General features: G+C 37.9%; 1 protein-coding gene across 3 annotated transcripts in view; it reads left to right on the top strand.

The window, feature by feature from the left end:
* cfap210 (cilia and flagella associated protein 210) overlaps positions 1 to 14959 on the top strand; it is a 62655-nt gene extending 47696 nt beyond the window's left edge. For 2 of the 3 annotated variants that reach the window (XM_073047247.1, XM_073047248.1), the window contains exons 4-9: positions 83 to 288; positions 2156 to 2312; positions 7534 to 7673; positions 8404 to 8596; positions 10707 to 10871; positions 14374 to 14959. In XM_073047247.1, coding sequence (XP_072903348.1) covers positions 83 to 288; positions 2156 to 2312; positions 7534 to 7673; positions 8404 to 8596; positions 10707 to 10871; positions 14374 to 14736 — 1224 coding nt within the window. In that variant the 3' untranslated portion in view covers positions 14737 to 14959. The remainder of the gene's footprint in view (positions 1 to 82; positions 289 to 2155; positions 2313 to 7533; positions 7674 to 8403; positions 8597 to 10706; positions 10872 to 14373) is intronic. The other variant, XM_073047246.1, reaches the window with a different exon arrangement.

Raw genomic sequence — 14959 nt, 5'->3', positions numbered from 1 at the left:
TAACTTCATCTGATCAGACAGTTTTATTGGACAATCTACATGACATCAGTGTTTGTCATAATGAACACACACATTTTTGTAGGCTGCACTGATGTTCACTGAAACGCTTAAAGAGCGAGAAGCCCAGATTGAATTGAACCGGAAAAGGGAACATCTTCTTAAAAGTCAAGAAAAACAATTTGTGGAGGAAATGCAACGCCAAAGGTACACAAGTGAGGATACAGAGTATCAAAATATGCTAAAACAGAAAGAACAGAGAAAAGCTCTTTCTGATTTCCATCAGCAACAGTGAGTAAAGAATTGATTTTGATTATAGTTTTGAAGTTCATTTGTTTGATTTGTAAATTATGTAAAAATGATACTATTGAAAGTGGTATTTTTCAAAGATTTTACACTAAAGCCTGTTATAATCCATAATCTGAATGTAAAAGATCCATGGCAATATTGCAGGGAAGAACTGCAGGGAAGTTATATTTTGGAGTCCATACCAATATTTACATTTAAATCAACATGACTGAAAATAAAGTCTGATATTATCATATAATTATTTATTGATGCTTCCTGTAGGACAGTTCTTCCTACACTTCAACTGTGACTCTAAATCAGATAGGATGCAAAGTGCTTTGGGACATTCTTAGATCATAAAAAATTCAATATAAGTTTATTTCTTTTAACTGTTTCTTTTAATATAAATAGCAAATAGTTACAAAAAAACTACATAACAGCTTCATAATTCTGAATATGCTTGACAAAAAATTGCATTATAAGTATGCTGTTAAAACTGGGGCTTGAAAACTCCTGGTTCTTCTAATCCAGGAATTTGTATTATCATCACAATAGTACTGGACGACATGGTAGCATAGTGGTTAGAACAATGCTATACAGTACAGGTAACCCAGATTTAATTCCCGCTGCTCTTTGTAAGGAGTTTGTACGTTCTCCCTGTGATTACGTGAGTTTCTTCCAGGTGCTCCAGTTTTGTCCCACAGTCCAAAGGTGTAATAGTTGGTGGGTCAATTGGTCATTGTAAATTGTGTTGTGATTAGACTACGATAAATTAGGGGATTGCTGGTTAGCATGACTTGAAGGGCTGGAAAGGCCTATTCTGTGCTGCATCTCAATACATAAGTGAATCAGAGTTGGACCTAAATGTGTTGTCCATAAGGGATATTGTTGGGCTGCTGCCTAGGCTTTCTTTAGATGTGGCCATCAACTTAAGATACAGAATACTGGGAGAAAAAAATAATAATTTGCTGTACTTGTAATTTCTGGTTTTCCAGCCCTGAAGAAGAAGGTGATTTGGTGAGACTAGGTATACCTGTTAGATGAAGTGTAGCAGTGGAAAGCATTTGGAGATTCAAATTATTACCATGGTCCGAAATCTTCAAGGACAATGTAATTAAACTAACATTTTTGGAAGGGATTTAAGTGTGTTTGTCTTGGTTAGTTACTTATTATGACTGAGAGGGAGAACATTCAGTTCATTTGATCCTTGCTGGTTCTAGCAGAGCAAATCCCATTTGTTTCATTCACTCTCTCTTTATTTCTCAGTAGCCCTGCAACTTAGTTTTTTATTACCATTCTAAGGGATTATTTACAATAGCCAATAAATCTTCCATCACTTCTTTGGGATGTTTGAGGAAACCGGACTACACAGGAGAAACCTTGTAGTCACAAGAGGAAGTGCAAACTCTACACAGACAGCAGCTGACATCAGGATCTGAATTGGTCCCTGAAGCTGTGAAGCAGTCGTGATAACTGCTGTGCCACTGTAAAACATCTTGGGAGGGACAAAAGTTGGGTATCTTTAGAATGGTTCTGGCAGTTACACTCCTGCCTCAAAAACCTCTTTGGTCCATTGCACAAAGTGGCAGTGGTGGATGTTCTCTTGATACTGAAAATATTACAATTTAAGTGCCTGATTTCCTCTGAGCCCACAAATAGCAAACATTTTAATATTATCTGCCACTTCTCTCACCATGACTAACTTTGACCTGTGTCATGAGAAATAGCAACAGTATGCGTGCATATTTGATACCAGCTGCAACTTTTGAAACCAAGTGCAATGTTTTATGAAAGCGTATGGTGAAAGTTACTCATTTGTTCACTAACTTTTCATTATTACAATGGCATTTAAAGATTTATTTGATGGCAGGATAAAAGAACAGGAACAACTAAGAAAACAAGAGAAGCAACAAGATATAATGGAAGGAAGAGAAATCAAGAAATTGGCGCAGTTGTACAAATGGGAACTTAGTAAAATTGAAGAACTAAAAAAGCAAGAAAAATATAACAATAAGATCAATCAAATGGTAGGCTTCAAGAACTTCTTCATCTTAATGAGTTGAGTAACATGTGGTTCCAGAAATTCTAGTGGTTTGTTGTCATAGAGGACCTTGAATTTGATTTCTGATATGATATCTTTTTGCTTTCCTGTAACGCTCCTAAAGCTTTGCTCGGAAAAGTTGATTATTTAATGGATTAACAGTACAAATATCTAAGCTATCACTTACTCTTAAATTTTACTTTATTTGGAATTGGGATTAGTTTATTATTATTATATATACTGAAGTACAGTGAAAAGCTTGTCTTATCCACTGTTCAGACAGATCAAATCATTATACAGTGTGGGATACAGGTAAAATAAAGGTGAAGTAATAAAAGACTGCAGAATAAAGTGCATAGGCTACAGAGACAATGCAATGCAAATAATAAGGTGCAAGATCATAACAAGGTAGATTATGAAGACAACAGTCCATCTTATCATACCAGAGAATCATTTAATCATCTTATAACAACAGGATAGAAGCTGTTCTTGAGCCTGTTGGTATGTGTTTGCAGACTTTTCTATTCCTGCCCGATGGGAGAGGGGAGAAGGGAGAATGTCCAGGGCAGGTGGGGTCTTGGATTATGGGCTTTTGGCTTTATAAAATCAAAAATCCATCCTTATTTCACAAGTGCTTGCCTATCACACTAGGTCAAATAAAAAGTAGAATACCATAGTTTCACTCAGGTGAGAATCCAAATGACAATGAAAAGGTGGAATAGTTTAGTCAATCTAACTGGAATACTTTGATCTCTCTACAATGAGTTTCATTGTCAAAAAGTGAGCACTAGATTCAGAATATGCCTATATGGGTTGGTGGTGTTGCGGACAGTTTAGAAGTTTGTTGTCGGTTACAATGGGATATTGACAGTAGGGGTGCAGTGCTAGCCGGAGCGCACCCAACACATCTTTAAGAAAAAAGCCGAAATAAGCCAGCTAATTAATCAGGTGCAGCCCAGCAGGTAAATGTCGGCCCAGATCAGAGGCGATTGCCGATTTCACTTGCTCCACGTGATGTTCACTCCTCTTTCCAGGGTGCTGGAGCCTTTAGCTGTTAAACGCCGGCCCAGATAGGCTGAAAAGACAGGGCTATCAGGATCGAGGTGACATGTTGAATCTACAGAAACTTCTAATTAAGTATAGGTGCTGCCGTGCTTTCTTTGTAATGGCAGTTACGTGCTGGTCCCAGGCCAGATCCTCTAACATTTTTCAGAGAGAGAAATGTCGATCCTTAATGCCGAAGAATTTAAGTTATTGACCCTCTCCACCTCAGTTCCTCTGATGAAGACTGGCTTCGGGGCAGCACCTCATTAATTAGCTTGTTTATTTTGGCTTTTTTCTTAAAGATGTGCTGGGTGCGCTCTGGCTACAACTACACTCCTGATTGACAGGATGCAGAGCTGGGCTGAGAGATGGCAAAAGAAGTTAAATCTGGAAATGTATGAAGTGATGCACTTTGGAAAGTTGAACTTGAAGGCAGAGTACAAGACTAATTACAGGATTCTTAGCATTGTGGAGGAACTGAAGATCTTGGGGTCCAAGTCAATAGATAACTCAAAATTGCCATGCATGTTGATAGGGTGGTTAAGAAGGCATATGGTGTGTTTGACCTTCATTAAGTCAGGGGATTCAAGAACCATGAGGTAATGTTGCAGCTTTATAAAGCTCTGGTTAGACCACACTTGCAGTATTGAGTTCAGTTCTGGTAGTCTCATTATAAGAAGAATATGTGGAAATTTTAGGTGCAGAGGAGATTTACCAAGATGTTGCCTGGAACGTGTCTTATTGGGAAAAGTTGAACAAGCTAGGGCTTTTCTCTTTAGAGTGAAGAAGGAAGAGAGGCAAGTTGTGTATAGGATGAAAAGAGGCATAGATTGAACGGACAACTAGTGTAATTTTCACAGTGTGGCAATGGCTAATATGAGAGGACATACTTTTAAGGCGATTGGAGGAAAGTACAGTGGGATGTCCGAGATAGGTTTTTTTTAACGTAGAGAGTGTTAAGTGCGTAGATGGTGGTGGTAGAGGTAAATGCATGAGGGACAATTTAGATACTCTTAGATAGGCACATCGACAAAAGATAAATGGAGGGCTATGTGCAAGGGAAGGGTTAGATTGATCTTGGACTATTCAGATAGGTGATTCTGTGGACGCGAAAAGGAAGCTTGGATGATAGTTAGCCTCCCAGGTGCCAGGGTCCACTGTGTTTCTGAATGCATCCACAATATCCTGGAAAGGGAAGGTGAGCAGCTAGAAGTCGTGGTACATATTGGTACCAACAACATGGGTAGAAAAATGGAGGATGTCCTGAAAAAAGAATACAGGCAATTAGGAAGGAAACTGACAAGCAGGATCTCAAGGGTAGCAATCTCAGTATTGCTGCCCATGCCAGGTGATAGTGAGGATAGGATAGAATGAGTGGCAGATAAATGTGCGGCTGAAGAATTGGAGCAGGGGCAGATTTTTGGGTATGCTGCCTGACCTGCTGAGTTCATCCAGCTTTTTTGTACGTTTTGGGTAATTAGGACCTCTTCTGTGGCAAGTGGGACATGTACAAAAGGAACGGGTTGAATCCAAGGGGGACCAATATTCTTGCAGGCAGGTTTACTAGAGCTGTTGGGAGCAGTTTAATATGGCGGGGTTGGGAACCAGTATGATAGAGCTGAGGATGAGCCAGCAGGTTTACAAGTAGATGATGGATGTAACATGAAGGTAAGGAAGGACAAGCCAATGATTGGGTACAAGTGCAGACAGAGCAAAGAGTTAAATTGTATCACAAAGGCAAAATAAAGGATGAAGAATGCAGGACTGAGGGTGTTGTATTTAAATGCATGTAGCATTTGGAATAAGGTGGATGAACTTAGAGATTGGTCAGTATGACACTGCGGGCATCACTGAGTTGTGGCTGAAAGAAGGTCATAGATGGGATCTTAATATCAAAAGATATACTTTGTATCGAAAGGACAGGCAGGAAGGCATAGGCAGTGGTGAGGCTCTGTGGGTAAGCGATGGAATTACATCTTTAGAAAGAGGTGACATAGGGTCTTGTGGGTGGAGTTAAGAAATTGCAAGGGTAAAATAAATATTATCGGAATCATGTATATGTCTCCAAAAAGAAACCAAGATGTGGGGTTGAGATTGCGAAGGGAGCTGGAAAAGGCATGTAATAAGGGTAATGTCACAATTGTAATGGGGGACTTCAACAAGCAAGAGGATTGAGAAAAACAGGTTGGTGTAAGAGAGGGAATTTATTGAATGATTATGAGATGGCTTTTCAGAGCAGCTTGTGCTTGAGCCTGCATGGGGAGAGGCTGTCTTAGGTTGGGGGTTGTGTAATAACCCAGATCTTATTAGAGAGCTTAATGAAAAGAAACACATAGGAGTTGGTGATCATAATATGATTGAATTCATACTGCAGTTTGAGAGGGAAAAGCATAAGTCACATGTATCAGTATCGCAATGGAATAAAGGGAATTACAGAGGCATGAGAGAGGAGCTTGCCCAGGTGGATTGGAGGAGGATACTAGCAGGGATGACAGCAGAACAGAGATGGTTGAAGTTTCTGGGAATAGTTCACAAGGAGCAGGATATGTCCCACAGAAGATGTTGTTCTCAAATGGCAGGGGTAGGCAACAAGGGAAGTTAAGGATTGCACAGAAGCCAAGGAAAGGGCATATAATATAGCAAAAGTGAGTGGGAAGTTGGATGATTGGGAAGTTTTTAACATCCAACAAAAGGCAACTAAAAAAACTATAATAGGGAAAAGATAAAATATAAAGGCAAACTAGCTAATAATATAAAGCAGGATACCAAAAGTTTTCTCAGTTTTATAAAGAATAAAAGGGGGGTGAGAGTTGATATTGGACCACTGGAAAATGATGCTGATGAGGTAGTAATGGGGACAAAGAAATTGCAGGTGAACTTAACGAGTACTTCGCATCTGTCTTCACTGTGGAAGACACTAGCAGTGTGCCACAGGTCTGTGACTGTCAGGAAACGGGAGTAAGTGCCATTGCTATTAAAAAGAGAAAAGTGCTAGGCAAGCTCAAAGGACTTAAGGTGGAAAAGTCACCTGGACCAGATGGACTCCATCCCAGAGTCCTGAGAGAGATTGCTGAAGAAATAACGGATGCATTGGTCATAATCTTTCAAGAATCACTTGATTCTGGCATGGCCCCGGAGGAATGGAAGATTGCAAGTGTCACTCCACTCTTTAAGAAGAGAGGAAAGCAAAAGAAAGGAAATTATAGCTCAGTCAGCCTAACCCCAGTGGTAGGGAAAGCATTCGACTTTATTGTTAAGGATGAGGTTTCGGTATACTTGGAGATAGAATGGCCTAATTCTGCTCCTATGTCTTATGATCTAATAATGAGATGCTATATTTTACTTCAACAGGAGAAAGAAACAAGGAGATCAAGGGAAACACAGCTCTTTTATAATAAATTGTAATTCAGGAAATACAAAGAGGTTCCATTTTCAATATTTGCCGTTTTATCTACTCCATTCTGTACAGTAGTCTTCATCTTTTGACATGCTGCCAAATTTTCTTTGACTGTCAGCTCACTATGTTCATCCAAAATAAATATGCTATACTTTGGAATGCCAGGGAACAGCAAAATATCCTGAGTTGCCCTAACTGCAGCAGGAGAATGGTATCAGGCTTAAAAGATACTGACCTTCACAATGAAAGACATTTAACATCTTTGAATTGCTCACTTCAGTTAAATAAATTACATGCTTAATTACATAAACAAATTAAATTAATTTTCTTTGGTGGTTTGGCTGCTTACTGATTATAACTTGCACCAAGTTCAGTTTACCCATAACTTCTGTGGTTCTGGTTAAGTAACATACATTTTACAGTTCTCACCTTTAGACATACCTCTTCGTAATTCCATTATCTCTGGCTAACTTACAGTCCTCCAAGACCTTTGAACTGCCTGATTTCTGGCCTTTTGGTCATTCCCAAATTTAAGTGCTCTTCTATCAGAGGCTATGCCTTCAGTTATCAAGGCTATGAATTCTCTCTCTGTACAGACCCGTTTGTCCTTCTATCACTTTCCCCTCTGAAGACACTGTTTAAAATCTACCACTTTGCCATGGTTAGGGTCATCTGATCTAATATCGTATGACAATGCTTTTCTGAAACTTGGGATGTTTACATTAAAATCATAAGATAAATTAATTCTCAATTTTTTGATTTTCAGGCACATGTTGAGAACAATAATTTAATTAAAGCACTAGAAAAGCAAAAAGAAGAATTACAAGATGAAGATATCAGGTTATATGTTTTAGCAAAACAAAAAATGATGAAGCTTAGGAAAGAAAGACAAGCAGAAATTGACAAGTAAGAAACAACCCAGCATATTTTTGCCAAATAAACATTTATCTGGAATATCTCAGAAAATAGCTGCCAGTTGAAGTGGTGAATGCAGGCTCACTTTTAACATTTAAGAAAAACTTGGACAGGTACACAGATGAGAGGTGTATGGAGGGATATGGACCGTGCGCAGGTCAGTGGGACTAGGCAGAAAAATGGTTCGGCACAGCTAAGAAGGGCCAAAAGGCCTGTTTCTGTGCTGTAATGTTCTATGGTTCTATAATTTTTATATCTTTTACTGGGAGCTGCGAAAAATGTCAAAAGTGTGCTGTTTTTTCTTTAAGGAAACTGCACCACCACTCATAGGGAAACACTGCATCATAAAACCAGATGGTGATGGATCTTGGGTTTCATCTGTATATTGAAAATGAATAATGCAGAACAATAGTTGATTCCTATTGTAGAAAGCTGATTATCCAGAGACCTGCCTGGATTCAACTTGTGGCTGACATTTCCCTATGTAGTAAAATAGGCCACCTATCCCTTGAGTTTAAGATATTTACTTTAACTCCTCTCATATGCTTTCTCTCTATGTTCATGATTTCAAAATGAATTGCCTGCTGTATTTGAAATGTCTTTTTTGTTTTATTAAGGGTAGTTTATTTGTAATAATTGATTTTTTATGTTTTTTTATTTAATAAGAAACTGTAGAACAGTTGAAATGTTATGTCCTTTTTCAATTTTCTGGCAATTTTAGGGAGAAGGAAGATCAAAGAAATAGGATGTTGAAAATAATAAGTGAACAAATGAGAGAGGAAGCACGAGATGAAACAGACCGCATTAAGAAAGCAGCAGCAGAAAAGGAAGCTGCAAGAGAGATGGAAATAAAGAAAAAAAAAGAAAAATTAGTGGCAGATATGAAGGGAATTGAAGAACACAGAATTATGATGGTAAAATACTTGCAGGTTTTGCTGTTTCTTGTGCATCTTATTTTCCCTCTTTATAATGTGGCAGGTAATTTCAACTTGGACATCCAAAATAGGCAGTTGCATGTTTATCTATTGTATGCCAAACCTGATCCAAGTAGAAATAAAATTAGGGGTAGCACATACTACTGCCCATAAACATGCTACTGCCCATTTTGGACATCCAAGTTGAAATTATCTGCATGGTTAAAGTCATGTTATAAATAGGGAAAATAAAATTTTATTACATTGGCCCATCATCAAGAACACCTTCAATAGACAGTACCTCAAGAAGATGCATCCATCATTAAGGATCCTTACCATCTAGAACATGCTCTCTTCTCATTACTACCATCAGGGTGGAAGTACAAGAACCTTAAGATTTCTGAATGATCCATGAACCCCTTTTTCTCTCTTTTTGCAATATTAATTTCATTTGATATATTTCTTGTTCTAACTTAGTCATTTTTATGTATTGCACTGTACTGCTGCCACAAAGCAACAGATTTCATGACATTTGTCAGTGATAATAAACCAAGTTCTGATTTTGATCCTAATACTATGAGAATGCAATTTAACTTCAGTAGGACTTAATAACAGATAGACAGTGAACTAATCCATTATAAGTCCTACCAAAGTTAAATTGCGTAACCTCCTGCAATCTCTTTTGTTCCTGTATATTGGAGCCTCCTTACCAGGTAGTGATATAACCAGAAAGAATGCTCTCCATGACTAGACTTTGGTAACATACCAAACTCTCAAAACTTATGATTGATTGAGACACCTTTATTAAAGAGAATGTGATGAAAGTATGGATATAGGCATTAAAGAATATAAGGAATCATTGAATAGAGGAAAGGTATCATTTGATACACAGAATAGAGAAAATAAATTCTATATCTCTATACCTATGACTTGACTATCACTCTTCTCACAGTCACTTGTAAGAATGTTATTCTCTTTTCTCATTTCTGTTGTTTCCACTGCATCTGTTCTCAAGATGAACCTTTCAATTCTACAACATCTGAGGTGTCCTTCTTTTTCAAAGAACAGGGTTTCCCTTCCACAATGATCAATGCTACCCTCACCATCCTCTTGCCGCTATAATAGGGATAGGCTTCCCCTTATCCTCACCAACCACCCCGAGCACATCATTCTCTATAACTTCCGCTATCTACAACGGGATCCTATCACTTATCTATCTCCCCAACTCCCACCACCACTCTCTGCTTTCCATAGGGATTGCTCTCTTGACCATAAGACCCGTAAGATATAGGAGCAGAATTAAGCCATTTGGCCTATTGAGTCTGCTCCACCATTTCATCATGGCTGATCCAATTTTCCTCTCAGCCCCAATCTCCTACCTTCCCCGTGTCCCTTCTTGCCCTAATCAAGAATCTATCAACCTCTGCATTAAAAATACATAAAAACCTGGCTTCCAGAGCTGTCTATGGCAAAGAATTCCACAGATTCACCGTTCTTTGCCTAAAGAAATTCCTCCTCATCTCTATTCTAAAGATGCCTCTTTATTGTGAGGCTGTATCCTCTGGTTTTAGACTCTCCCACCATAGGAAACAACCTCTCCACATCAATTCTGTCAAGGCTTTTCACCATACGATAGGTTTCAATTAGGTCACCCCTCATTCCTTGGAATTCTAGTGAATACAGGCCCAGAGCCATCAAACATTCTTCATATGACAAGCCATTCAATTCTGGAATCATTTTCTTGAATCACCTTTCAACCTTCTCCCATTTCAGCACATCCTTTCATGCACAAGGAGACATCAAGGCTTGGAGCATAGTGTTTGAGGTAATGTAGCTTAATGTCTAATTCTGAAGTGATGATAATGTTGAAGCAGAGCTGTAGTCAATGAAGAGCATCCTGATGTATGCATCATTATTGTCCAGTTGTTCCAGAGCTGAGAGAAGAGCTAATGAAATAGCATCTGTTGGCAAATTGAAGTGTTTCCAAGTCAACTGCTCAGGCAGTGGAGAACACGGAGGTGATATTTCACTTTAGCTAATACAATGCTTAATGATTCTTTAATGAATACACTTTGAGGCAATGTAACTTAACCAGATAATGTCTGTTTAGCTGAAAGAACATGAGGAGAAGGAAAAAGAAGAAAAATTACAAGCAATTGAAACCCTTCATGCCAAATTGGAAGCAGATTATATGCATAATGAAAAGGAAAAAAAGAAAAAGCTTAAGAATCTGGAAGAAGGCAGAAACATACAATCTTTCCTTGTTGAACAAATGGTGAGTTTTATGAAATTATATATTTTATTCACATAGGGAAGCTCCTGGTTCTACTTTCCTTTGCTCCAATCTTTATCATGTGATTCTGGATGGTGAAAACAGATCCCAAACTGATTTTTCTTTTTCCTAATTTTATGCTGACTACTGGATGTATCAGTTCATTTTTACACGTTGATTTTGCACAAATGTGTTCTAGATAAAGTTTTTTAAATCCATTTTCTGTAGAACTGTCATACATATACTTACTGTCATAATTCACCTGAATGAGATGTCATTTCTGGGTTTCAGCACTTAAGTTACAGAGAAAGGTTGAACAAGTTAGGTCTCTATTCATTGGAGCGTAGAAGGTTGAGGGGGGATTTGATCGAGGTATTTAAAATGTTGAGAGGGATAGATAGAGTTGACGTGAATAGGCTGTTTCCATTGAGAGTAGGGGACATTCAAACGAGAGGACATGATTTGAGAGTTAGGGGGCAAAAGTTTAAGGGAAACACAAGGGGGTATTTCTTTACTCAGAGAGTGATAGCTGTGTGGAATGAGCTTCCTGTAGAAGTAGTAGAGGCCAGTTCAGTTGTGTCATTTAAGGTAAAATTGGATAGGTATATGGACAGGAAAGGAGTGGAGGGTTATGGGCTGAGTGCAGGTAGGTGGGACTAGGTGAGATTAAGAGTTCGGCACGGACTAGGAGGGCCGGAATGGCCTGTTTCCGTGCTGTGATTGTTATATAGTTATATATTTTGTACACATAACAACATAATGAACATGCACAGTGGGTATTATTAACATACTGAGAGTAATTAGATAAGGAAATCAGGACCTTTGTCAGTAACTAAGAATCTAAAGAACTGCGGATGCTGAAAATCTCAAAAAAGACCTAGAACATTCTGGAAATGTTGTAGTTTAGATGGAATTTGTGAAACAAGAATGATAGTTACAGGTTCATGTCGAAACCCTTTCATCAGAATTGTGAATTAACAATAAAGACTATTCACTCACAATGACACATCAGTATGAAAGTATCACACAATTTCATGTATCCCTTCTTGGATGTAATTTTATAAATTTTATCCCGACTTCTCAAAATCATTTAAATTTTACTCAATGGCACTGGGCAGAGATCAAAGCATCTGTGTTCTGTTGAAGTCTGATCCATGGCCCTTAGTGCTGCTCCTCAAATTAACTGGGGAGCACCTGTTTTGGAGTGCAATCAATCCCTTTGTAAGTCTTGGGGGAAGGGGAAGGTCTCTGGAGATCCATGTATTTTTATCTGCCTCATAGAGAGGGAGAAACTTTAACATGTCCCAATCTCTAATTGTAAACTTAATTGACCACTGTTTATGAACATCCAGTTTGGGCTTTAATGATTCTTAATGATACTAAACACAATCATAATCTCTTAAAGTGAGGATGACCCATTTTTGCGATTTGTATTACAACAATGTTTGATTTTACATTAGGACAAATGAAAACACCCATTTAGTGAACCTAAAATAAGTATAATTCAATGTGCAGGCAATAGTCTTTTCATTTGTGTAAAGACCAACAAGACTAGCAACAAAACATCAAACACTCAAGACATATTTTCTAGTCGAGAAGCACATGATGCAAAATCCCATTTCTCTTTATGTTGTAAATATCAGCATGCTTCTTGCCAACATAGTTAAGAGTTCTATTTATATTTATAATAGTTACAAACAATTGTCAACAATCTTAATTCACTGTCAGTTGCGGCAACATTTATTAATCTACAGTTAAACATCATCAGTTCTTCACCAGTATGCCTGATACATAGCATGACTGAACAATGGCCTACTTAATTCCAAATCTATTGGTTGGGAGGGCTACCTTAATTCCTGTGAATATGAAGTGACAGCAGAGAAAAGTAAAAAGAAACACAACATAAATAGGGCTTTTGTTTTTAAAGAAATGGGTAACTTGATTTACCTAATTGTTTTGTCAGTTAGTAATTGCCTGTAATTATAGTATCCCTTGGTATTAATGATAAACATCATATTTCTTACTATTGAAAATAAATGATAACTAATCTAAGTGTTATACAAAATTTAAAATCATTGGTAAGTATTAACTTAGATACAATATACACAAAATGCTGGAGGAACTCAGCAAGCCAAGTAGCATCTATGGAAATGTGACCACTTTTGTAATATTCTGCTCCATCTGCCAAAAGCAAAATTTCCCAGCAGCTAACCATTTTTATTCCTATTCCCATTCCTGTTCTGAAATGTCATTGCATGTCCTCCTCTTCCACCACGATGAGACCACTCTCAGGGTGGAGGAACACCACCTCATATTCTGCCTAGATAGCCATGAACATTGATTTACTTTCTGGTAACTTTTTCTTTTCACCTCCCGCTTCCTTTTTCTTCTGTTCCCATTCTGGCCTCTCCTCCTCACCTGCCTACCACCAATGTTCTCTCTAAGGTGTGCCCACGCACACATCTTTTGCTACTAGTGGACAAAGGAATTTAAACTGTGCACAAAAGGTTGTCACCCTCTACCTCACATTTCCTTTTCCAGTTTCTGATGGAAGTTGGTGATGATTTGTCTGCAGATTTTAGAACTGGCTTATTTATAGTTTTTATTGAAGAAATTATTCAATGTGCACATGTTGTTGTCACTGGGCAAAAATTGCACAGCACTTGATTTTTGTGCACATTGGTCATTACAAGTTAGAGGGGACATTGCCTACCATCTCCCCATTGCCCCTCTTTCTCCCATGGTCCATTCTCATCAGGCTCTTTCTTTTCCGGCCTTTATCTTTCCCATTCACCTAACTTCACCTCTCCCTTTCCAGCTTGTTCTCCTTCCCCTACCCCCATCTTTTTATTCTATCATCTCCCCCTTTCCTTTCCAGTCCTGATGAAGGGACTTGGCCAGAAATATTGACTGTTTATTCATTTCTATAGATGCTACCAGACCTGTTACAATCCGCCAGCATTTTGTGTCTCTTGCTCTGGATTTCCAGCATCTGCACAATCTCTTGTGTTTGTCAACTTATGATACAGGTTACTTACAGTAAATAGCAAGATGTAAAGTTAACATAATTGTAAACAAAATGAAGGATTAACAACTAATCAAACATGCAATTAACTTTAATAAGATTATAAAAATGTTTGAACACTTTAATGTGTTGAGACTGAGTATTTTTGCCATTATTGGCTCAAATGAGTTAATTGTGAATTAACATTTAAAGAAATTGGCCCATTTATTCTGCATTCGCAATGTGCTTGCAATGAATTCTGCCTATCAAAGAGATAGACTTAGATAAGGAATTCTACAAGGATTGAAATAATTCAGGGAAAAATATCCTTTCCAGTGTTGTTAAAATAAACAAGCAGTTGTGAGAATGTTTTATGGATGATCAGGTTAACATTGGTGTTTGAAGATTGTCTTCAGTTTTCCCTTGCCTCTGTTAAAGAATAAATGCCCTAATTATGATCCATGTATTGTCTCAAAGGTTTGTTTTTTTGTCCATTTCTAGGCTGAAAAGAAAGCAAAGACACTAGGTGAGCGTGCAGATGAACTGGAACATGAACAAAAAACCATGGTTCTGCTTGAAGTGGAAAAGAAGAAATTTGAAAAGTATGCACAGGAAGTTATTAATACAGCTTCAAAAAAAGGGCAAAATGTTTATCCACTTCTTAAGGCTGCCCACCAGGGCATTGGTGGTGGGCATGGTCCTGTGTTCAAAGAAAAAGGTGGAATTAGACCAAGTTACCAAGTCCAGGATGCCTCAGGGATTCAGCTTCCAAATTATAAAAGCAACACAACAGAAATGATTAAAAAGTTATATGACAACTGCGATATTGAGAAATCCAAACAATCATTAGGGTTTATATGGTGAATGCTTTGGAAATTATAACTGACAAATTGATTGCATCACTTTTACAAGCATCTTACATTAAATTGCCAACATTAATCTCCATAATCATCTACACAATAACCATGTACTTAAGTATTTGATTGCATGTATTATGAAATTAACAATGTTTGGATAGTCATGTTGTGAATTTGAGAGATTCAAATAAATATCAAACAATGAAACAAGTATAGAACTTTTCTACTGT

The sequence above is a fragment of the Hemitrygon akajei genome, chromosome 5 (genome assembly GCF_048418815.1).
Source record: "Hemitrygon akajei chromosome 5, sHemAka1.3, whole genome shotgun sequence".
In the NCBI taxonomy this organism is placed as follows: domain Eukaryota; kingdom Metazoa; phylum Chordata; class Chondrichthyes; order Myliobatiformes; family Dasyatidae; genus Hemitrygon; species Hemitrygon akajei.
This window is presented reverse-complemented; position numbering and strand designations above follow the sequence as displayed.